The sequence below is a fragment of the Coniosporium apollinis genome (genome assembly GCF_000281105.1).
Source record: "Coniosporium apollinis CBS 100218 chromosome Unknown supercont1.87, whole genome shotgun sequence".
In the NCBI taxonomy this organism is placed as follows: Eukaryota; Fungi; Ascomycota; class Dothideomycetes; genus Coniosporium; species Coniosporium apollinis.
In genome coordinates this window covers 1-24,059 of record NW_006913349.1, presented here as the reverse complement: position 1 = coordinate 24,059, position 24,059 = coordinate 1, and the positions used below count along the sequence as shown (strand labels likewise).

General features: G+C 47.8%; 6 protein-coding genes across 6 annotated transcripts; 3 read left to right on the top strand and 3 right to left on the bottom strand.

The window, feature by feature from the left end:
* Nucleotides 1-3,413: 3,413 nt before the first annotated feature.
* Nucleotides 3,414-3,734, bottom strand: W97_09171 (uncharacterized protein; the record flags this gene model as incomplete). The annotated part of the gene is made up of 2 exons (XM_007787034.1): nt 3,414-3,427; nt 3,476-3,734. 2 exons carry the CDS (start codon nt 3,732-3,734, stop codon nt 3,414-3,416), a joined length of 273 nt encoding a protein of 90 aa, XP_007785224.1.
* Nucleotides 3,735-12,558: 8,824 nt separating this feature from the next.
* On the top strand, nt 12,559-13,818 carry W97_09170 (uncharacterized protein; the record flags this gene model as incomplete). Its single annotated transcript, XM_007787033.1, has 1 exon — nt 12,559-13,818. The coding sequence occupies one exon, from the start codon at nt 12,559-12,561 to the stop codon at nt 13,816-13,818; it is 1,260 nt and encodes a 419-aa protein (XP_007785223.1).
* Nucleotides 13,819-14,231: 413 nt separating this feature from the next.
* On the bottom strand, nt 14,232-16,038 carry W97_09169 (uncharacterized protein; the record flags this gene model as incomplete). Its single annotated transcript, XM_007787032.1, has 2 exons — nt 14,232-14,930; nt 14,992-16,038. 2 exons carry the CDS (start codon nt 16,036-16,038, stop codon nt 14,232-14,234), a joined length of 1,746 nt encoding a protein of 581 aa, XP_007785222.1.
* Nucleotides 16,039-16,917: 879 nt separating this feature from the next.
* W97_09168 (uncharacterized protein) lies at nt 16,918-18,558 on the top strand (the record flags this gene model as incomplete). The annotated part of the gene is made up of 2 exons (XM_007787031.1): nt 16,918-17,584; nt 17,720-18,558. 2 exons carry the CDS (start codon nt 16,918-16,920, stop codon nt 18,556-18,558), a joined length of 1,506 nt encoding a protein of 501 aa, XP_007785221.1.
* A 251-nt stretch (nt 18,559-18,809) lies between these two features.
* On the bottom strand, nt 18,810-20,263 carry W97_09167 (uncharacterized protein; the record flags this gene model as incomplete). Its single annotated transcript, XM_007787030.1, has 3 exons — nt 18,810-19,421; nt 19,492-19,556; nt 20,008-20,263. 3 exons carry the CDS (start codon nt 20,261-20,263, stop codon nt 18,810-18,812), a joined length of 933 nt encoding a protein of 310 aa, XP_007785220.1.
* A 2,859-nt stretch (nt 20,264-23,122) lies between these two features.
* Nucleotides 23,123-23,939, top strand: W97_09166 (uncharacterized protein; the record flags this gene model as incomplete). The annotated part of the gene is made up of 3 exons (XM_007787029.1): nt 23,123-23,526; nt 23,622-23,704; nt 23,761-23,939. 3 exons carry the CDS (start codon nt 23,123-23,125, stop codon nt 23,937-23,939), a joined length of 666 nt encoding a protein of 221 aa, XP_007785219.1.
* Between the last annotated feature and the right edge of the window lie 120 nt (nt 23,940-24,059).

Genomic DNA, 24,059 nt, shown 5'->3' with positions numbered 1-24,059 from the left:
AGTAAAAGACGCGCTATAGTAGTCTATAATATTCCCTAAAGTACCCTCTAAGTCTAATATACTAAAGCGCTATTGCGATGCAATCGCGAGCCTAATTTAAAGAGACTAACTAAACTTAAAAAGGAGTTAATTATTAGATACATATTTAGCCTAAATCTATAAGAAGTTGGGGCTATAAGAGCTATAGTTTAAGATATAGCTAGTAATCTACTAGTAGAGCGTGGTAAAGAGCTAGTTAGTAAGTACTAGGTAGATAACTTTACGAAGCGCACACCTAAGATAAAGCTTTAAAGGAGCTATCTATATAACTACTAGTAAGCCTTTAACGAAGATTTATGTGTTATAAGCCCCTAGTTTACGCTCTTTAAGACGTTTAAGAAGAAGTATAGTATTCTAGATAAAAATATATATAACTTCAATAAGATAGACTTTATAATAGGCTAGATTAAGGGTTAGATAGTCTTTATAGGCTCTAAGAAGCGTAGGAAACTAAAGAGGATACAACTAGATAACCGCGAGTGGGTTTTAGTAATCTAGGGAATTAATGTAGCTAGGTAGATAATTCCACTATTTATTATCTTCGCTAGTAAGATTCTTATAATCTCCTAGTTCTATAATCTACCTCGCAACTAGGTTATTAAGGTCGGCCCTAATAGCTAGATATTAAACGAGCTTACTATTGCGTGGTTAAAGTACTTTAACGTATATATAAAGGCGCGTAGTATAGGGACACACTAGCTGCTAATTATTAATAGCTATAAGAGCTATAATACGTACGAACTCCATAAAATCTATAAGAAGAAGAATATTATTATTCTCTATATACCTCCCTATTTGTTGCACCTACTATAGCCGCTTAATATAAGCTGCTTCTCGCCCTTAAAGCAGGCGTATAGAGATAAGATTAATAGCTTAGCATGGTATAACACTAAGTATATAAAGAAAGAGGCCTTCCTACTAGCCTTTAAAGTAGCTTTTAATAAGGCACTTATAAAAGAGAATATCTGCATAAGCTTTAGGGGCGCTAGGCTGGTTTTATATAACCTAGAGGCTGTATTATTAAAGCTTAATATAAAGCTTCGTACGCCTATACCTTCTATACTAGAGGACACCCTATAAGAATCTAAAACACTAAGTAACGCCTGTAAGATAGAGGCTTAATTAACACTTATTCGCGATTAGATTCGATAGTATAAGAGCTCTTCACCTACTTCTATTATTAAAGCTGTTAATCGGTTTAGAAAGGGCGCTTAATAGAGAGCACATGAAATAGTATTAACACGTAAGGAAATAGCTAGGCTTTAAAAGGTAGCTAAGGTAGTAATAGAGCGTAAAAGTCGTAAGAGGAAGTATATTTGAATAGAGAATACACTAACTATTAGTGATGTACTTAATTTAATTGCTTCTAAGGAGGCTAGTGGGTAGGAGGAGGGTGGGAAGCCTATAAAGAGGGCCTGTAGGGAGAGGCACTATAGGTGTTGCGGCGAGACTAGCCACAATGCTCGCATCTATAAAGTAGGAACTATAGATATAGAAGATAGTAATAAGTCTAAGTAATATATTAACACTTTATAAAAGATAGTAGCTTATTATAGTGTTGAGTTATTTGCATGTAAAGGCGTGCAGCTTAGTAGAGCTGCCAGCTCGCTTAGGGGTGCTAGCTCGCTTGTAAACTATATTAGTAGATAGTACATAGAGTATTCTAAAGCTAATAATATAAAGGCTAGAAGATCGCTTAAAGATCGTAAAGTAAATTCAAAACCACTATAACCTCACTGAATGTAGTGGAGGTGTCCTGGATGCTATATCTAGCTTTATAATAATAAGTATGTAAGGACGCCTAGCATACACGGTGAGGGAGCTTCGGAGGTCTATATAGCCGCTATTTTAAAAGAACCTTATTCAATTATCTATATAAACTAGCAACTACCTACGGAGCTGCGGCGATACCGCTAAACGGCCTTATTTACGGTATCACGGCCTCTCACTACCATGCGGATATCTAGCAGCTAATTAGAACCCCTATTTAACTCTCTTGTCTAGCCTCGTAGTAGTGGTCTTGTTATCCAATGCGCATTTCCGCCGATAGAGTAGATACGATCGAGCAGCTAAGTTTCGCTCTTCGTCTTGTAACTGACGTAGCTAGTGCCACGATTGGGAGTTGTCTACACGATTTAATACCCTCACGGCTATAGTCTCTCGTAATGATAAAGAAATATTATGCTCATGCAGGGCTCTTTGACTGTTCTTGCCCGAAATTGTGACCAGTGGATGCTCCAAATTGCCGATGCTGAATCTACAGCCGATTCTAGACTTCATCCATTGCTTGGCTTCAGCCATTCCTTGGCTTCAGCTGAATCAATTTCGTCTTCAGCGTTCGTCTGCTTAATGGTAGTTGTTGCCCAAAGTCGGTCTAGTGGCTCCGATTTTAAGGCTATAAGTATATTATCTGTCCATGTGTTCTCACGGCTTAAAGTTAATGTGTTAAAGTCACCTCATAATATCTCTTAAGACGCTAGACAGGAACCTATAGAGTCTACACATATTCTCCTAATAACCTAGTTCCACCCATAGTCTTTAGCTCTTTAGATGGCGGATCTTGTTCCTGTGTTTCACAGCTGGCACGGAAGCCACACGAGCCGAAACGGACCGAAAATGCGCGACTGCCACATCAAAGTCCTTAGCGAAACATAGTCACAACTCGCGGCAAATCTTGCTACGGAGCTTGGCGTAGCTTATGTGCGATATAGCAATAACATCTATAAGGTGGCATAACACGGGGCCGTCTACACCTTTTCTGGTAAGGAGAAGGCTATATTTAGCGATGAGGATTCTTATACTAAAAGCGATGGGCATTAGAGGGGGACTATGACGTGTATACTAACGGCATATTTCAGAGTGAGAGAAGTGAGCGCCAAATTGTAACGCTCGGGATAAGTAGTCAACATAATGGACGGGATGGCGTCCACTAGACTCTATCTATCCTTAAGCCTAAAGTTAGAATCATAGACGTTCATCTTAAATACAGTTCTTGAATCAAACGTGGTTAGCTATTATTGTGCTAGGTCTCGGTTACATTCCTAATCCTAATAACGGCGGGCCTAGCCGCTACTTTTAGAGGGCAGCGTCGGCAGGTGATAGTACTATTTAGAAGTGTGAAGATTCCTGAAAGGGAAATAAGCCAAATCGTCAAATGTCGCTAGTGCAATTATACTTTTACGACCTTAGTCACTCCCGTTTTAAAAATTGTTGTTAATTGCCAAGCTCTTAGCATTCCCCGCCAAAACTAGTGATAACTCTATCACTTAGGCTGGTAGGGCGATTCATGTGGCCCGTGCACACACGGTCTTGGCACTACTTTTATTTTTATTTATTTTAATCATTCTGTATTCAGCTGTACCTGTCCCAGCTAATTAGGCGTTGTCGCCTATGACAGTAAAGTGTATGTTCTAAAGCCTATATTCTTGCCTCTTACCGTATGCGGTTCCCTGCTCCCTGCTCCTTACCTTCTCCGGCTTTAAGCCTCTATTCTGCGTCCACTCATCATGCTCGCCCTCCTCCGCTCCGCCTTCCTCCTCTTCCACCCACCCTCTAATCTTGTCCTCCTCTCTATTCCTAGCCTCTTCTTTATCCGCTCGCTGTCTCCGGCCTACCCCTATATTGGTAAGGAACTTCAGAATCGCTGGTGTCGTCTTGTAGTCCGCGAAGACGTCTTTTAGCCGGCTCCTTTCCATCGCTACGCTTCCTACTGCCTTAATTTCCTGCCACATCACCTTCCTTTCCTCCTTCCACCGCGAGCAGTCACGCATCGAGTGCTTAACCGTCATCCTCATTCTCCCACAGTCCCAGCATGTGTCGTTATCCCGAAGCTTCAGCCTACGGAGATACACCGCACTGGGCGGAGTGCCCAGCTTCAGCTAGTAGAAGCTGGTAGAAGCGGGTCGCAAGGGGCTTCGACGCTTTTATGGCTATGCGGTTAGGCCTTTACTCATCCTTATACTCCGCTCTCTACCACTACCTAAACCACTCGTCCGCGCTTCGCTAGGCCTTCTCGGCGCAGCGTTTGCTTATATACGCCAGCGTTGTGAGCCTATCGCTCTGCGGTATTATTCTAACCTAACCCGCGGCGCTTCTCGCTGCTTCGTCTACTCGCTAGTTACCCTTAATTCCACTATGCGCTGGTACCCAGCAAAGGGTCACCTATCCACCAGCTCGTCGTATGTTCTCCGTGCGCTCTACGAGCCTCCGTATAAGCTATTTTCCTGCTTCGCTACTCACGCCTTTTATGATCCGCTAGAGCGCTGCCTAGGAGTCGGTGAAGATGATGACGCGTGTCTCTAGCCGAAATCGCCATCCCCGCCCCGGTTTTAGCGCCTCTGCAATTGCGTACAGTTCGGCGTCCACTACCTCTTTGTTCGTGCTGAGGTGCCAGCGTCGCTCTTTCCATCTGCCACTGCCATCTTGAGCCCTATCGTTAAGGGTGGATTTAGGGACGTCGTACGCGCTATCGGCGGCTCGGTACGACCTGATTTGTTTATGTTTGATCGATTGAATAGCTAATAACTCTCTGCCAGCTTATTATGGTCATTACATCGACGGCTGGGTGGCATTGTAGGGTGTTGTCACGATGGACGCGTTTTAGTGGAGGGAGTGTCCGGTTCGCTTGGGTGTCCGACTCGCTTGTGAAATACGTTACTAAAATGGATATCTTTTAGTGATATCACTTCTTGCAGGGGTGCTGCTTGGGCCCGCGGCGAAGTGGGTACGACCCAAGGAGTATTCACTTGATAATGAAGAAAACTTGGATCAAGTCAATTCATACTTCTGCCGACTCGTACTAGGGGTTCAATTAGTGATTGCCGGCATACAACTACTGGAAAGACATCTAAGAAGAGAATGGAAAAGCCTGGCCTACCTTCTAGGCCCTGGAATGATTGTGATGTGGCTCATCACTAGCATGCTAGTCTGGGCAATGATGCCAAATCTGACTTTCTTGTACGCCTTGGCTGTCGGAGCATGTGTCACACTAACAGACCCGATCCTGTCGAACTCCATCCTGAAAGAGAGATTTGCCGACAAGCATATTCCAAAAGCGCTATAAAGGATTGTTATTGCTAAGTTGGGAGTAAATGATAATCTTAGATACCCCTTCTTGTTTCTTCCGATGTATCTGATTACTTATATTAGGAAGGGTTCGCATGGGTATACCGCAGGAAAAGCTATTAGCATGTGGTTCTATAAGACTTGGTGTTACTAAATCCTACTAAGCTACGTGTACGGATTCGCTTGCGGATAGGTGGCGAAAGAGCTGCTGTATTAGGCTAAGCAACGCAATTATGTAGATAGGGAAAGCTTTTTAGTCTTTACGCTGCCGTTGGCGGTGAGTGCGCTATTAAACCTTTCTAAGCTGGTGGTTAGAATACTAACCCTAGCAGCTCTTTATCGTGGGCACTAACAGTCTTTTAGGGAGCGATGATGCCTTAGCCTCTTTTATAGCCGGAAACGCCTTCACTTGGAATGACTAGTTCCGGATGGAAATAGCAGATGATTCGCATTATTCCACTTTAACCTATAATAGCACGACTACCTACGCGCGGCTCGAGCCTTAACTATTAAATAGAGCATCTGACTTGGGAGGGCCACACCCTATTTATAGTGTGTACTACTTGCTAAGGAACCGCAGGAACTTTAAATACCCGAGTGTAGTGTTATGTATATTATAATGTACTAGAAGGGCGAGAGACGATGTATGGCATTTTAGAAAGCATAGTCCTTTCAGCTTATTAGATCTTTCGAGCAAGCTTACCCCTGGTGGCGTTTACAAATCTCCGATAGAGCTTGACAATCTAAATCGAGCTTGTTTTTGTGCAAAGATGGCTGAAAGCCAAGCTTAAATACGAGAAAGTTATCTGCTAAGCCGCTTTACCCTGAATGCTGACCTCTTAAGCGACTTGAGCTCCCCGTCTCACCGGCTACTTTGGTTAACCTGCTGAGCTAGAAGAGGGCTCATCAACTTGTGTCGCCGACTTTATCGCCGCATTAGGATCGATCGTATATACTAATGGTTTTATTCCTTGTGCTATTGTCGTATATTAGTGCCTTGCAGCACGCTAGCCGTGATAGCTGATCGCTAAGCGCCACGCAAGGCATACTTAGGCTTAAAAGGGGTGAAGCGTTTAGGAATGCGATATGCTTGATTAATTAAAGACATTGCGTTCTAGCAGCGATCACGATTGCTGTTTTACTCTAAAATATCTACATGTTTATCTATGATAACGAGCCTCTTTCTCTCTATTACACTTTTGTCAATCTTAAAGATGTCTTTCTTACTATTCGTGCTAATGCTAAGCAGTTTATTAGCTTTGAGTATCGCAAATGTTCCCGTTCGGCCAAGTACCGATAGCTGTGTCGATACTAAGGGACTTACGGAATGTCTAGACTATAAGGACAACCACTTTATCAACTGCGGCACAGACTGTCAGGACAACGGCTTTCCTACCCCCAAAGAGTGCCTCATCAGCTGTGCATACGTGTGCGATTATGACAAAGGCGGCGATACTGTCACCGCCATCGGACTGCAGTCCACGCCGCAACGCTATGTCTTCTGGGTCGCCGTAAATACCTGCCCAGCTAAGAAAGTTGTTCCTTTCCTGGAATTCCTTTTAGTAAAGCTGAAGCGTATTTCAACCACTCCAGCAGCGCTGAAAAGAGACGCGGAGAGTATAGCCGAAGAGTGTATAGGCTTTGCGACCCCACGAATCAAGAAATACGGGCACCATCTGCGTCCGCTGCTCAGAAAATGCTCTAGGAATCTTGTTGGAAGAGAACCAGATGGCGGTAGGTCTGGAAAGCCCTCTTCCCAGTCCAGAGTACTCACTGTTTCCCTCAGAGTTGAGATGGCTGACTTCATCCACTTTCCAGTGATGGACCTAGTGTTGTGGCTGCAACAGTTTCAAGACCCGAAACTGCAGCCAATTGCGCTGTGTCGATTCGCCTACGAGAACCGGAAGTCTAGCTTTATGCGACAGCTTGCAGCGTTGAGCGTGGAGCCTTCCTACAAAAGCAGTGAGTATGCTATACACCGCGATTTTGGATTACTGAGGCATTAAATTGGACGTCTTGGCCATTATTTTCGAGCGGCTGAAGTACTTGTATCCAGTGCGTCGAGCCTCATCTACCTACTCGACGATTAACGTAAGCGACGGTGTGATGCAACAGACGGTGTGATGCAACAAAACGCCAAAACTCGCGCAGCGCACAGTAACCAACACAACAATGCAACTAGTCACTACATAGGCTTCAAACCTAGTAATAATATATAATAGCGCCAGCGGAAGCAATCTATCAACTATATACATGATTAATAGCGTGTGGGAAGCTTTATCTTACGCCCGGAGCGTGACCTCTACAAAACCAGTGTCCAGCCTGCATCTTGCTGGCGTGGAGCAGAACGAGAAGGGTTCACCTTAGAAACTACTTCGCTATAAGGTTCAGGCTCTAGAGAACCTAGCGTGATTCTCGAAACGCCTGCTTCTTGCTCACTGCCATGTGCTGGAAGCTTTGCGCAAGGCCTCTTTCGAGGTGCAACCGGCTCCTCCTCTACCAAGCGCCTCTTCTTAGACTTCGCAGCGGTTTCTTTCGCTTCTTTCGCTGCTATGCTATGCTGCTGCCCTATACTAACCTCTTGACGCTCTTTCACAGCTTATGCAAGCTTGGCTGCTTGTTACGCTGCTTTTGCCGCTGCTTGTTCGGCCTTTTTACGAGCCCGCTCTTCTTTTGCTGCATCGCGTGCCGCTACACGCGCTACCTTCCTCTCCTCTTTCTCACGCGCTTTTTCTGCCCGTGCCCTAGCCGATTAAAGCTTCCGATCTTGTATAGCTTGCTTGCGTTGACGCTCCGCCTCTACTTCCTCTGCTGCTTGCTGGCGAGCTCGCCCAACCCTTGAAGGACTGAAAAACAACGGCTGGCCAGCATTCTCGCCCTTTTCAAGCAAGCCCATCGCTTTTCCTCGCTTACGCTTCTTCTTCTCTTCCATTATTGCCTTCCGTAAGCCTTGTATCTCATGGCGTAGGATCTCATTCTCGGTGGCTAGCTTCTCGCCTGCGCGAAGTAGAGGCGACGCCCCTGCGGTAACATGGCCCTCTTTTTGCAGTTGGTTAAACATACGGCGTATGGAGCGTGCTGACCTTGGTGTCCTCACTTGTTGCGGCTCGGGTGTGGTGCTCTATTGCGTGATTGTGGCAATCACGCGCTCGGGATTGAACGGCTGTATCCCCGTCGCTTCCCAAGCGCTTTTGATGTTTTCTTCCGTGAATGCGCGTTTCCATGCTTCGCGAAACAGCTTCCAGAACTGCCGCTTTGCTATACGAGTAAGGCCATGGCTGCTTGTGAGGAAAGCATCTGCTTCTTACGCGTAGTATGTCGCCAGAGGTGCAAACAGGCCTACATCGAGAGGTTGCAGCCTGTGAGTCGAGTGTAGCGGGAGAACAGCGAGAAGGATTCGGTTGCGATCCGCGTAGTCGATGAAGCGGAGGTTCAGATGACTATTATAGCCGTCTACAATAAGTAGGCGTCGACCTCTTGCTGCCTTTTGCCTCGTGTTGCGGTCAAACACGTGCTCCAGCCACTATAACCCTAGTACTTCGCTACTCCACCCCTTCTCCGAGCTAGCAAAGAATGCCAAGTCTTGTACATCATTAAAATCCTCAAGCCACGAGTCCTACAAGTCGCCCGACTCGCCTTTATAGATAAGTGCCGGTGGAATGCGTGTTCCATCGGCGCAAATGGAGGCAACAAGCGTGATAAACTCCCAGCTCCCATCTTAACTTGCACCAAGCAGCCGTCCGCTTTCCAGCGCTTCACGAGCGACAATACGCCTTACAGACTTTAACAAGCCGATCAAGAAGCCTTTCTCGTCAAAGTTGTATATGTTTGATGGCTTGATGTTATACTGTTGTATCTTTTCTTGGAGCTAGGTAAAATAGGTCAGTCTCTCACCTTAAAAGCAGCCTGGACGCTGCTATAGCGCAGCTAGGAGAAGGCTAACTATCTTAAAGAACTCTCGGAAGTACTACGGGTTATCCGCAACTTTGCGCTTATAATCGATTGTCCGTAGGTACACGCTAGTGAGGCATTGACGGTGTCGCTGGTAGAAGCGGCTAACCCAGTGCACACCAAGCTTAGTCTTTGCAATCTCCTCTACAATGTTTTTAACCATCTGTTGTGTCGGCGGAAGGCCCCGATCTATAAGCTTGTTCACATGCCCAATAAGCACCTCTTCCTGCGCGTTCGTGAGCTTCTGGCGCGCGTAGGAGTTGGCTTCTTGGATCGTGCCTGTTTCGCCTTTGTATCGTCGCCACAGCGTCGATCTGTCCACTTTCCATTCTCTAGCAGCCGCGGCATATTTAGGAGACTGTTGCGACTGCAAATCCTCTATCGCTTTGGTCATGCGAGTGTTGTGGTCCATTGCGCAGTAAGTTGAAGTGTTTCGGGCTTTTTCAAAGTTTTGTTGCATCACACCGTCGCTTACGTTAAAAGGGCAGGATAATGAGATTATTTGACATGTGGCTGTGCAGCCCGAAGTAAGTCGCCTAGCATACGGGCGCCTAGCATGACCGCAAGCGACTGAGATCCTGAGACTAAGGCCAAAGTAAGATAAGCTGCAGAGCTGATGCGCCAACGACCGTTTTTGGGCTACCACATATGCAACAGGGTTGGCTTCCATGAGCTTAGCCTTAGGCACTGGAACGGCCACGAGCACAAGCTCAGCCTTGGATACTAGAATAGCTATAATACCCGAGGTCTCGGTCCGCCCCGCCAGCCCGGCGATAAAAGTCTTGATTACGAAGGGGGCAGCCGGGGGCTGAAGACTGGAAATAAGCGAGCGAATCAGAGGTCGGAGTGAATGGGGTGTGGGCTGGGTGGATTCGCGCATGTATCTCTAGGATCTGCTTATCCTCATCCCAGCGCGCTTGGTGAGCCCCGACGTCGTCCTTAGAGATCCTAAGCAGCAGCAGCCGCCACCGCAAGATCTCGCCTATAGGAGACTTAGCTATCTACTATAGGAACTTCTTGTAGATCTTTTTAATTAGCTTTAGCGCATCCTCTAAGCCCGCTAGTTCCTAGTTGGCGCTATAGTAGAAGATAAGTAGCTATACTACCTAGATTAAGCCTAATAGGTGGCTGCTATAGTCTTCTAGCCGTATCTAGCCTAATATTAATAGCTTCACGCTAAGTATTACGCAGAAGCTTACTAATAGGGAGGTGTATTACTTACCGCTAAAGTTATAGTAGATAAGCCGTATATATAGCGTCTTTAACACCCTCTTTAAGGCTAGACCGTTATTTATACTAGCCGCCTATAGTATCTCTTTCTACGCATTCTACTACTTACTACTAAGACGGATTATATCCTCTAGCTTACTTTGCTTCTAATACTACTACTTCTAGCTTTCTTCTATTATAAAGTAATTGCGGTTAACTATACGGTATATATAGGCTAAGAGTTACTTCTATAGGCTAAAGTAAGCTACTAGTATACTAGCTTCTTTATCTAGATTAAAGGCCTAAGTCTTCCCTAGTAGCTCTACTTTAGAGGACTAGAAGTAGTTTAGAATAACCTATTAAGGCTATATTAATATATAGTCCGGCCTATCGAAGTACTAGCTATAAGCTTTTTATAAAATAGCTTCTATTTCCTTTAGTATAGTAGCTAATTCTAGCTCCTAGTCGCTATCCTTAGGTAGAGTAATTAAAGCCTAAAATTTTATTTTTTTTAGGTCTTAAATATACTCTATAATACTAGTTCTTCTTAGCTAAGGTATAACTACTGACTTATAGCTATTAAAACTATATATCTTATTAGCCTCCTTAGCTATATTATACTCTATCTACCTTAGATTCTTATTCTACTAGTAGAAAAACTCCTCCTCTTCTATTACTAGCGTCGTAGACTTTAAGTTAGTAGACTTTATAGCTCCTTTCTCTATTATAAAATATTTAATATACTATATCTCTATAAAGAAGGTCTAGAGCTTATACTTAGCCTATAATAAGATTAGCTTATTATACTCTAAAGGCTTCTAGCTATACACCTACAATATATAATTCTTAATAGTTTTAAGGCTTTATATAAGCCTTTTAGAGTAGAGGTAGTAATAGAAGCAATTATACTACTTAAGCCTATTAATTACCTAGATAATCTTTTTAGCTAAATAGTAGATATCGTCTAGCGTAAGTAGTCTATAAGTAGAGAAAAGTTTAATTAAAGATTTTAGCTATTATCTAAATATTTAATATAGTTAGTTTCTAAGGTATTACTTCTAGAAGTCTTATTTTAGTAGTAAATAGAACCCGCACTCTATATAGATAAGCACCCGCTATTTAGAATTATATATAAAAGCCTCTATTCTTTTAATAAAAATATATATAGTTAATATATAGAAGCCTTATAATATTCCTTTTAGCCTAGACTATATAAAAAAAAAGAAAGAAAAGACTTTCTTTCACTATATTAGGGTAGATGGAATTATAGTAATTTAATTACGCTTATCTAGGCCTATACGTACCTATAAGTAGGGGTGGTGCAGCTAATTAACCCGCTAGGAACTAGAAGTATAGTGCACTTCTTGCGAAAGATAAGGGGTAGAATACTCGATTTTCTGTCGGCTAGGTTAGCAGGCTAGCTATACTCTATATCTTATCTTACTAACTTAACTCTAACTACTCTTATTAACTAAATATCTTAATATATATTATAAATATCTACTCTAAGTCTATATAAAAGTTACTTATAGTAATATACTTTCTAATATATCTTAATATAGTGTAAATATAAAAACTTTTCTAAATAGATTTTATATTAATAGGTTTTATAACTATAATATAAGCTATATAGAGTATAAATATTTTAGTACTAATATTCTATATCGTCTCTTATATAGAACTATTTACTACTATAAATTAGACTTCTAATAAAATAGTAATGAATTACATAAGTGTAGTAGTACTATATAGGGAAAATCTCTTTCTTAAGCTAATTTTCACTAAGTCTCACTTCGTAATATATAGCAGAAAAACCTATTTTATTAAGTATATTAATAATATTATTTCGTAATCTTTAAAATATATTCCGCCTAGAAGTAATACTTCTGAAAATAGTAATACCCTACTTGTATATAGATTAGAGATCGAACCCCTACTAGCGCCTTAGCTATAATATACACTTAAGCCTGCAGCCGGCTTATAGATTCTTTCTTCCCTATCCTTCTATCCCGACTTCGACTGTACGTACCGCTACGCTGTAATTACAGAAACGCCTACGTAACACCCGATGTCGCGATGAACAACCTACCACAAGAGTTAATTAACAGGATTGTGTATTACCTAGAACGATACGAGGGACAATCGCAACTTCCCGTGCTTCAGCAACAGTCCCGAGGGCCTTCAAAGTTTCCACCCTATGCGACGCTCTCCAGATCCTGGAAGGAGGCAGTTGAGCTGATTTCATTCCACAGCTTGAGAATCAAAAGCGATGAGCTCAGTCATTTTCATGCTATTATGACGGGCAACCGCCGCAAGTATTTGACCAATCTGAGCTACAAGATTCTACTACCGGAATACTCGGAGGAGGCATGCGGTCGGGTGGAAACAGATGACGAGAAGCGGCTCAATGACGAGTCCTTCACTCGGGGCATCTGCAACCTCTTCTCCATCTTGAAAGTGTGGGAGAATGAGGGTGTTCAGACCGCGCTGCGACTGGAGCTTCCGTATAGAAACGCTTTTTCGCCCACGGACCTACGCTTGGATAATAAGCCGCAGCTCAAACTTGAGATCGCAATGCGCAAGCGCGGCAAGGACATCTTCGAGCGTCGATTTGAAAGGTCCTTCCTTCGGCTTCTTCAACCTGGCCTATTACCGAACTTGCCGAACTTGCAATATCTAAACATCAGACGCAACAGTTCGCGGAAGCTGGCGCCAAGCATCGGGCCAGATCTTGCAGCATCGCTCCCCAATCTGAGGGACATATCTTGGGAGTTTGGAGAATACGACAGTCAGCCCGCCAGCGTGCGAAGCGACACTCGGGTCTCGTTCGTAGAGGCTCTCAAGCTAACTCGACTACGACAACGCCCCACTGCGGAGATCGTCTTTTATCACGAGATTCCTTTCGATCAGCGGTTCACGGGCCCATCTCTCATACCATCGGGTTTCTCCTATGACCCGTTCAGTGCAGGCCTGCGTACGTTTTCGCAAAGTCTCACGGCCCTCACGTTGAGCGCTCACCTCGAATCAACGCTCTTTTGGCCATCTGACAACGAGACAAAGGCTGTAGCTCCTATTTGGCCGTTCTTGCAGACACTGGACCTAACGTTCAACATGGTGACGCCTTCTGGTGAGTGGTATTTTACGGGACCGCGGCCAGAAGATCACGAGGACGACGATCCGGCTGAGGGCATCATCGGCGACGACTCTAGCGATTCCAACTACACAAACTACCGTGAGCATGGCGACCCGGCAACAATCAATCAGCTTCTCGCCGCCCTCGCTAAGGCGGTACAGAAGATGCCGGTTCTTGAACACTTCAAGCTCACCTCTGAGCTTGGTAGTGGGAAAGGTAGATTTCATATATCTTATCACGCGCCTGGTCGATCGGCGGATTGGGGAGACAAGAGTGACGATGATCTCCGAGTCAGGCGGGTGTACTATGAGGTCGGGGCTGTGTGGAGACCGGATAACGCGATCATGCACGGTCTTAGAGGCGCCGGGTTAGAGAAGTTTTGTAAAGAAGTAACTGAGAGGTTTCTGGACAGCCAGTACTGAAACCGCTAGGTAAGTTAATCTCTTACAATAAAGATCAACAGATCTTGCAAGTGAGTTTTCCTCGGTCCGGCCTATACGCACGCTACTTACGTTCCGCCCTTTCCCTCCTTTACCCTTCCAAGCGGCTGTCCACGCTTTCTTGTATATACTCTCTCTATATTGCTCTTCTCACTGTGCGCGGCACCGTTGAGGTCTCACCGTGCTCTGCAACTCTCGGAGGGCCAAAGCTCAAAGTATTTCTTGAAATCTTCGTTTTATATCAAGTGTATTGAAGGAAGCCGTATCAACGCGAACCTTAAGGACAACAATACAAAGATCGGTCGGGCTGTAGCTCACCTCCCGGGAGCTTGCAATGCACCACTGTGTCTGTAGATCCAAAGAGGCTCTGCGACGCGGAAGACACCTACTCCTCTCTACTCCGCCTTCTCCAGCCTAACATAGCACTGCTGTGGCTGATGCGTGACTTTATCAACAGCGTCATACCCGCCCAGCTCATCCGGCACCTTCTGCAGCTGAAAATTCCAAACAATCAACACCAAGATCAATCTCAACTGAAGGTACGCCAGCCTCCGCCCAAAGCACCCTCTAGGGCCCAGTCCAAAAGTCAGATGTGGTCCCGCAGTAGCATCGAATATCTCTTTCCCACCCTCATCGCTTGTCAGCCACCGCTCTGGATTAAACAACCCCATATCTTCCGGATCCCACGACCCGATCCTGCCCTTTGCGGCCCGACCTCCCTCGCTCCTTAGCTCCTCATCAATCTCAAACGGCGCGGAGAAAATGCTAGGCCCATTGCCCATAAGGAAGACATCAGTACCTTTTGGGATACGATGACCCAAGATCTCGGCGTCGGTCATGGCGCAGCGCGCGTTGCCGGAGGCGGTGAGGGAGCAGCGGGCGATCTCTTCAATAACGGCATCGAGGTACGGAATCTGTGTGTTGGTAATCTCTTGAATGCAGGGGTTTCTATTCCCGACTGCGGGTGTGCCGAGAGCGGCGCGGAGGGTCGAGCGAAGCTTCTTTTGTACCTCTTGGCTGTCCGCGAGGAGCTTTAGAGCCCATGTGATGGTGGTGGAGGTGGTTTCGTGACCGCCGAGAATGAATCCAAAGAGCTGGCAATCGATTAGTCAACGTATCTAGCAATGAAGGTGTATGGGAGCTAAAATTGAGTACCTCGTCATAGATCGTCCTCGTGTTGTACATAGGAGGCCGGCCCTCCTTCTGCGCAGCGAGGAATTCTCTACGCAAAACGTCATCCAATGCGCACCTCACACCCTGGTCTGCTGCGGCTCCGTGCGTAAGGCGACTCTCCGCCTTGGCCAGCTCGTCGGCTATCATGTTGTCTTTGCATGCTTTTGCTCTGCGCATGTAGGGCAGTTGTCGCAGGAACCAGTGGTGAAGCCGTGGCAGCGGCGACCGCACAGTAACTTCCAAACTCTCGGTGAGCGTCAGGACTGCGTCGAAGGCCGGCGGATTTGGCCCGCTCGGGACATTGGCTGGTTTGCTGACATCGGCAGGAAGATCGAGTGCCTGTAGCGACGAGACAAGTTGGAGCTGAGCCTTGGTCGTGCTGACTCCTGACTCCGTGCCGAAGGTAAAACCCCACACGGAATCGAGAGCAGCATGATATATATCTACTGCTGCGGAGAATGGGTGTTCTTTCGTCAATCTCAGCTTCTCTTCCCAGAGCTTGACCAGGTCCATGGCAGCGGAATAGACGTGAGGTGCGGCGACTTGGTGCAGGAAGGCAGGGGTCATAAGATCCTGCAACAACCGCCGGTGGGCCTTGAAGGTATCGTTCGTCTTCAACCAGATGTGATGATCAGGCAAAAGTCCGCTAAAGATATCGATAAAGAAGTCTGACCTGTCGAACTCCTTGGTTCGTCGCATGAGGATGTCTTGGCTCTCTCTAAAGTCTGTGATCACCACCCAAGGCTTCCCCAACGGCCGGCAGAAGACCTGAACGACGGGAGAATTAAGCTTGACGTTTTGCGCTGCGAGCCACGTGAAGATTTGCTTGGTCCTCGACACATGGCTAACCATTGCGGGGACATCACCGAGGATACTGTTGCCTGCGTCTTTGTTGTATGGGATGCCAGCTATTGGGCGAGGGAGGGCCCAGCGATATACCAAATACACCCAAAACACCACCCCACCAAGAAGCAGCGGAAGCGCCATAGGGGTAGCGCCATACATGGAGACGTCGGTATATCCTGTCATGGTGAAAGCGAAGTAGTAGAGTACGAGTTCGCTGTTGAGAATATAACGTTCGTTTGACGGATTGGAACAGTTGGAATAGGTATAGGAGTGATATAGCGAACAGAGAAACAACAGCCATCAAAAGACAAGATGTAAACTGTCTATAATAAAGCCATAACGTTACATCTTCGAGTCCCTTTGCTCATTGCACAGATAAGTTAACGTAGCTAAGCGACTAACGCCTGTCAGCTTACTTCGGTGGAGACACAGCATCGGGGGCCGATTTCTGAAGGACCGTATCCAATCTAATGCCCTAGCTTCAGCTCGATACAAGCATTGTATTCCTCACCCTAAGAAACAGTAGCGATGTGGGGCGAGCTCTAGGCAACCGCTATGTCAACTTGACCCTCTCAGATACTCTCACGTCAGCCTTGAATAGTAAGTATGGCAATCGATTATCACCGGACCACGAGGGTGACTAATACTGGTGACGATATCGAGGGGCGCAGTCGTTGATAAGCGATGCAAGGCGTGTTAATCCGGGCCTCCGGCGGTGTCTCCAAAAGCCTGTATAATCAAGTCACGTGCAGCTGCCCAATTCCTTGAAACGTTGGAATAGCAACGAATACGCCACGTTCAAGGCTGTCGATCTCTATATCCTTATCCCTAATAGCCTAGAACTTAGAAAGCTTCTCTTCAGCGTGATAGCAAGGGAGAAATACTTGAGACAGGGTGCAAGCGGCTTGATGTGCTTTCGGCGAGACCTAGCACCTGTCAGCATTCGACGCCGAGCCGAGTGTCTTTGTTGGCGCCGAAGGTTCCTGCTAAGCCTTCGTATGCTGATTTCCACCAGCGCGGATCTATTCGCGAGGTGCACTCTCTATCTACAAGTTAATAGTGATGGACAGACTGTCAACCGAACTTCTTGCCGCTATTATCTCTTACTTAGAGCCCTTGGATCTTATCAATTCGCTTACGGTCTCACGACAATGGCAATTTGCAGTTGAACGGCACACATTCTGTTCGCCACATGTACGGAGCGACGAGCTTGACCGCTTCGCCATAGTCTTTTCCGCCAGCAATCGCGCAGGCGCCCTTGCGAAACTAAATTTCCATATCTTGCTCCCAGCTTACTCCGACGATCGGTGCGCTAAGTTCGAAAATGAGAAGGAGAAGAAGACGAACAATAAAGCATTTACAGATGCTCTTATTGGTTTGTTTGAGATCTTGCATTCCTGGGAGAACTCGAACGCTGTGAGAACGCGGCTGTTTGCTCTAAGACTAGGTGCTTACTCGCCTAGTGATCCGGGCTTTAGGGAGCGAGACCGACCGACCGATCTAACGTGGCACCGATTTGAGCATTCCTCTCTGTCACTATTGACGCCGGAAGAGCTACCATCAGTTGAGAGCATCACCAGTTTTCCACATCCCTGTGTGGGTACCCGATACATTGCTGCGGCCGCCGTAGCAACTATTGCCGCGAAGCTCCCAGCTCTAGAAAGGATCGATTGGGAGCTTGAGGATGCCGCTTCCCCAGCGGATCCCCCGCGTTATCAGAGTCGTTACGGTATGTTCGTCATCCATTTCTAGCCGAAGCTGAAGCCGTTATCGTAGTATAGACTTTCACTTTGTGCACGAATGGCGTAACGCAGACGCAAAGCCTTCTGCGTATCCCATGAAACTGCTTACACCTTTTTATCAGACTTTGCGCAAGCCCTCTTAGCTATCAAGGCCTCGAAGCTCAAGGCTTTCAGCTTATCCTTTCCCTTTGAGGTGCCACAAAACGAATTCTTCGAGTTCCCTAGCGCCATTCCCCCGAACTTCTCTCCTACCGACGATCCCCTCAGCTCAGCCCTCTATGCTATATCCCAGATCCCAAGTCTCCAGATCTTCAGGCTGCTTGGTGAAATTTCCATTTCGCCATCCCTCTTCGGACCTATTCTCTCCACCGGGGAAACGCCGATCGCTCAGCCGGCCACTTACCCGAACCTTGAAGCTATTGCGCTCGAATTGAACCGCACGACTCCTTCAGGCGACTGGCTCTTCACTGGCGACCCCGCAGATGCGGACCTCATTCATTACAACTCGGACACGTATGACTCCCAGAGCACCACAAGCGTATCCTCGCGCAACTCTGGTGACAGCGACAACTCGCGCGTCCACGATACGTACCACGCTTACCACGCGGCAGTCGGGCGCGGCGAGACCCCTATCCGCTACTTCCGTAGCCGCCTCGCGCCTGAGCTTTTCGATCCTCTCGTTAGAAGCCTTGCGCAAGCGCTATCTCGCATGCCTAAGCTCAACTGGCTGAAGGCAGACCTGCCCACTACGGGGGAGGGAGCCGGCCTACACATCTTCTGTCTGGGGCCTGGAAGACCGCCTTGGGGAAAGGGGAGGGATGAGGAGCCTGCGGTGAGGAGACTGGAGGCCGCGTGGGGACGGGGTTTGCGGTGGACGACCCCGGAGGATGTGACTACGTTATTGGAGGAGTGGGTGGGAGATGGAGGGATTTGCAAAATGGGGGAGCTTCCGTATGACTGAAGGGCCTCCTTTTGCTGGGATGAGCAACGAAGGCGGAGAGACTTGATTTGTTTTTGCCACGTCGTAACATTAGGGTTCTATGGTGCAAACAGGGGACACGAGTGTCGGTGGTGGAGAGCACGAAATCACAAAGCCCACCTAGAAACACATCGAAAATCATGGTAGGTACGGTCCACCCTACATACGTGCTATATATCACACCTATAATCCGGCTTTCTGCCTCAAGCCACCCTAGTTCTGGCCCTGCGGAGCTACTCCTGAGTACCCACACCGACGCAGTACCACCAATCCGGCCAGAACTGCGTCTCACAGCCGCTGCCATCGCTGTTGAACAACGCGTTCAACGCATACAGTTCTGTGGTGTTGATACCATTCGCCTCAGCAAAACTGAAGCAGAACTGGCCGAGTTTGGCCTGGGCGAACTTGTTGCAGCCATCAACGATGTTGTTCGGCTGCGCAGGCGAGGGGATCAGATTTTCGGACGTGGTTGTGGGCGCGGATGAAGTGGTCATGGACGCGGAGGTGGTATTAGTGGGCACGGCTGCAGTGATGGTGGGAGGGCGCGTAGCAGTTCCTGTATCCGCTGTACCCGTCTGTGTGGGTCCTGGGGCCCCATGTGATGATGTTGTGGCCGGCTCGCTGGTAGCTGTCACTCCTGCGCTCGTGGTTGTCGTCGGCTCAATGAAACCCGGCGTACGAACGCAGTATGCGTAGTTGGGCCATACTCCAGCACAGTCTGGGCCTACGGCGTGGTTCCACTCATAGAACTGCGTGATCGTAAGACCGTAGAAATCAAGGACCTGGGTACAGTCTAGGGTAGCGTCAACGTTGACATATTCGGTACAATCTGTTGTGGTGCCATCCTGGAAGCGTCACCGTCAGTACAAATAGGTACTAGCTGCGTGCAGTGGGAGTGTATTCTTGTGAGCTTACTCGGAGAGCGAAGTCTGGTAGTATGACCGTGTCTACGGGCGCCTCGGTATCTCGCTCACGTAGTACTTGCCACAATATTGTAAGCTAGGTTCAAATGAGCAGTTGGGCAAACTGGTGTCGCCGAGCACTACCGCGCGTTAGTTTGCAATGCCGCAATAGGCCGAGTGAAAACAAAACTGTACCAGGGTTCCACGTTCCCAAGTCCTCCAAGCTGATACCATGAACGCTTGCTGCAAAATCGCATTGAGACTTGAGCTAGGTTCCGGAAATATCGTCCTGGAAGGACGCACCGTCAAATAGGTAAAGCAGTCTCTTCGTATATCGCTGGCTAAAGGAAGCGCTGTAATCGTTTTGACGGGGGTGGTATAGGTGGCCGTAGGAAGACGTGTTGCCATATCTTCACGCAAACTGGTAAACGACGTGACCGCTGAGCCCGACCCGGGACGACTAGGGTAAGTATTGACTACACGGAACGCGTGAGTAAGCCAGAAAAGTCAGGATAAAGTACTTACTTACTGTCGCCAACCGCCTGAACGCAGTAGTTGTCGTCTGCCAGAAGGTTTGTGCGATTCTCGTTGATTTGCGGATTTAGGAATATGAAATCAGCCAGAGCGATGCCGAACTTGGTGACAAGCAGGTTGCAATCGTTCCCAAGCTCCGCCTGATAGGAGCGCCCGCAGTATATATCTGTACCGTTTGCCACGTCTGTGGGAACCGACGCTGGCGTCACAGGAATGCCAGACGCTAGGGTTCTTGTTGTTTGAGGTCTCATGTATGGTTTTCTGGGAATGCTCACACAGACCTGTGTGCCATTCATCCTGCCAAGGTTGTAGCAGCCTGCATCGATGTGCTGGTTAAACGTTGTCAGCTTTATCAGGCTGAGTGGGTGGGATTTGATGACCTAGAGGATTCCATGATTTGAGTTGCGGTACCGTGATGTCCTGAGACTTTGCAATCCTTTCGCAGGTGTCGTTTTGCTTGACAGTATCGACAGTATAAACACTACATGTGTTGGTTAGACGGAGGGGTCCGCTTCTCGGGACATCCGCGCAAGAGGCTGCAAGTTTATTGTCTATCAGCAGCCATTCTGGGCCGATTTCTTGTGATGTGGAAATTAAGTAGCAATCGTCTTCTAGCTTGATCTCATACGATTTACCGGCGCATGCGGTGGAAGACGGCACCGTGCTTGCCGTTGGACCAGCGCTAGGTGTCAGCCTTGATAACACACGGTGTACCATCATTGTATTACATGTAGTAGGCCAAGTCCGTTGCTGTCAATGGAGTCGGTAACACCGCAGCTAGTGGTCTTTGATTCGTACATCGAGCTCGTTCGAAGTCGCGGCCCATCGTGATAAGGCAATTGCGACTGGAAATGAAGGTTTTTGATGAAGCAGAGATCACATGGATCCGTCGCGTTGTGTCTGTTGAGGACCCCGCTAGCAGGGTCACCCTCTGTACAATGCCGTTAGTATGCATTGGTACGCATGGCAATCATACACGGCGCATGCTCATGTAGCAAGCTAGTCGCAGCGGAGTTCACATACCTTCCGAATCAAGCTGCAAGGCATACGCAGCGGCTACATTATTGCAAAATCGGCCAGCATCCGTCACACACGTAAGGTTGAAATGATAACGAAGGAGATCAGGGATGAGTACGACGGGTAGTGGAGTGTCCTCGTAGTATTCATACTGTTCGGTCCCACAAGCGCCAAGCACATTCGATTGATATGTAGCTAAAGAATCTGAGCATTCTGCGGTACATGCTTTTTCGAGAGTTGTGTTTGGATAGTAAGAACGGCTGCGTAGTGAGGCTACAGCGGGACTGCAGTTGACATCGGTGAGAAGGGCATTGGTACATTCTATGGCCAGATTGCTAGGGACAGTATCATCGGTAAAGAGCTTGACCGCAATGACGGATTGAAGAAATGCAATAACGAAAGCCACCACTACAGCCCCGACTTTATGACATCGAGGGAACATGTGGGGATCCGAATGAGTGACAATAAATGGATGACAACAACTCCAATAGCAAACAGTGGTCTTGGTGTCTTGAAAGAGGTTGAGAAGGACTGAACAGGATTCACAGGACTCGCAGGATTGGCAGGGTTCTAATGCGCAAACAGAAAATCAGAAGTCGATCGTCGAGAAGCTGGATAGGCTGGAGGAGGCATGCAATGCCGCGGAAGGCACGCGGAAGAACCCGTTCTGAATTTCGTGGCATGCCGTATGGTAATCTGGCTGCAAACATTTATGTATTCTAATTGTCGTTGTAACACTCATACACAGGCTGGACTTTGCCAAAGCTGCGTCGTATCTGGCGTGTACCTGTACATCCGGATGCTGATAGTGACTTGGCTACAGGTATGGACATCTTATGTGGAATTTTATGTTCTACAACACTTTGTAGCCAACAAGTGCTAGCTATCGAAACACGCGTTTGGAGCCCTCCGAAGTCGCAGAACAGCGAGACGAGCACTGGTGGTGGTACTCGTAGTCTGGGAGTCAACATGTCATCTTATCTGATGGCATCTTATCGCCTATCGTTGGTAGCCTTGAACCGCATGTCATCGCATGAGCGAGCGGTCAATTGAAGTTAGCTGGTACCGTACCGTTGTCACACCTTCACATCCACTTCCTCTCGCCTTGACTTTGCTATATCCTCTGCTCTTACCGCCCGCCCCTTCAACCCTCCTTCAACCCTCCTCCGGCGCTGCATCGAAACCGGCACCATGCCGCCCGCCTACACCTCAACCCAGAAAGCCGCCATATCACAGTTCGTGAGCTTCACCAGCCTAGATCGAACATCTGCTGCGAGGGTGCGTAGCTCTTTCTTCTTCCTTTCCCAGCTTCCGCCGAAGTAGTTTGCTGCTGCCGTCGTGCGACAACCCCCAACAACAAGCGCGAGGCAGGCGCGAAAGCTGACACCCACTTCTTCAGATACTTAAGTCCCATAACTGGGACGTCCAGAACGCAATCAATGGGTACGTTCGTCGACTCTCTTGCTCCGCATCCATAGCACGTCTCAATCCTTCCCCATACGTACGAGATTGCCCACGGATTATCACTACGACAATCAACTCCACGCCGCTCTCTACTTGCCGCGTCCTGCCGCCGCTCCACGCCAGTTGTACTCACAACCCTCGGCCTCGGACGAGTCGATTTGGGACCATTGGACGTCGGTGAAGAGACGATAGTACCACAGAACAAACACACGCACACAAAGGCTTCCACCGAGCGGATGTTGAGATCAGCACTGCTGAGAGCGGCTCCCATCCTCACAACATCCAAATACGCTCCTCTCGTCATCGACCACGGAAAAGCGGTCCGAAGCCAGCATCCACGCCTCTGGAAGGAGCTCGCCATGCCACCAAAGCGACAAAAGCGCAGCCAAGTCGAAGATGAGGCAAGGGCCAGCGGGCAGCATCAAGCGACTCGTCCGCAAATGAACACGCTCGCGTTGCCACCGCCTCCGGCAGTATCCAGTCAACCGCAACAAGCAAACAGCCCTCAAGGCATAGCAGCTCAAAGTGTTCATGGACCGCCGCAGCCCAGCCACCCGTCTCCGCCTGCACCTCCATCCGGGCACCCAGTCATACCATCGTATACGTTGCTCAACAGTCCTCAACAATCAATGCCACGGCAAGCCTACCCAGCCCTCCAACGGATGCTGCATCCGACTGCAGGGGTCATCCTGGGAAATCGGCCATGGATTACCGCAGGTACCCAGGCAGTAGCTCAACGCGTTAGCCCTTATGCGGCACAAATGCTACAATACCAGGCTGTGCAATCATCGAATCGCAACCCACATACATCCATGCCACCGGCTAATCTCCAGCCGCCCGAAGCAGGTCGAGGAGCGCAGGGACCGTCTTCCACGCGGGAAGGGCATATCCGTGCTCGCCTGCCGGTCACAAGAGTTGTCTTACCTGCATACATGCCGTCTCCGGCACCAATTACCAACACAAGCGGTGTGCCGTATGATGAGAGCATGTTTCGGCAGCTGCACGAGAACCTGCGTAACATTCGCGAGGCTGAGTTGGTGACCGTCCGGATTGCTTCGTGACCATATCGCTTAGCACTTCGTTCAAATTGACTGCTTTCTTCTTTAAATGCTGACAAAGGCGTTCCAGACACTTCCAGAACAATTCCACCGCTCACCCACCCTCGTCAGCTACCAAAACCAATCTCAACAAGCTCTTCGACAGATATCGCGGTAAGTACCAAAATGCCTCATCAGTCTATCTACAGAATACGGCTGAGACAGGACAGACGACCCAAGGAGCAACCCAGACAGTATCGGGTTAGATGGTGCGAGCAACTACTTCCACGACATCGGGGTCGATCTCGAGGATGTCGGCCTCTTCATCGTCTCCGAGATCGTGCAGAGTCCAAGCATGGGCGAGCTAACGCGGGAGGGGTTCGTGAACGGATGGAGTAGTCTTGGGTAGGCCCTTCGAACTTTTCCACGCAGCTAAGGAGAGCGCGTAGTCCGTCTAGGATCTTGCGCAGCTCGATCGCCATTCATTCGTTCAATCTAAAGCAATATGAATTTTGTTAACAAGATCCAT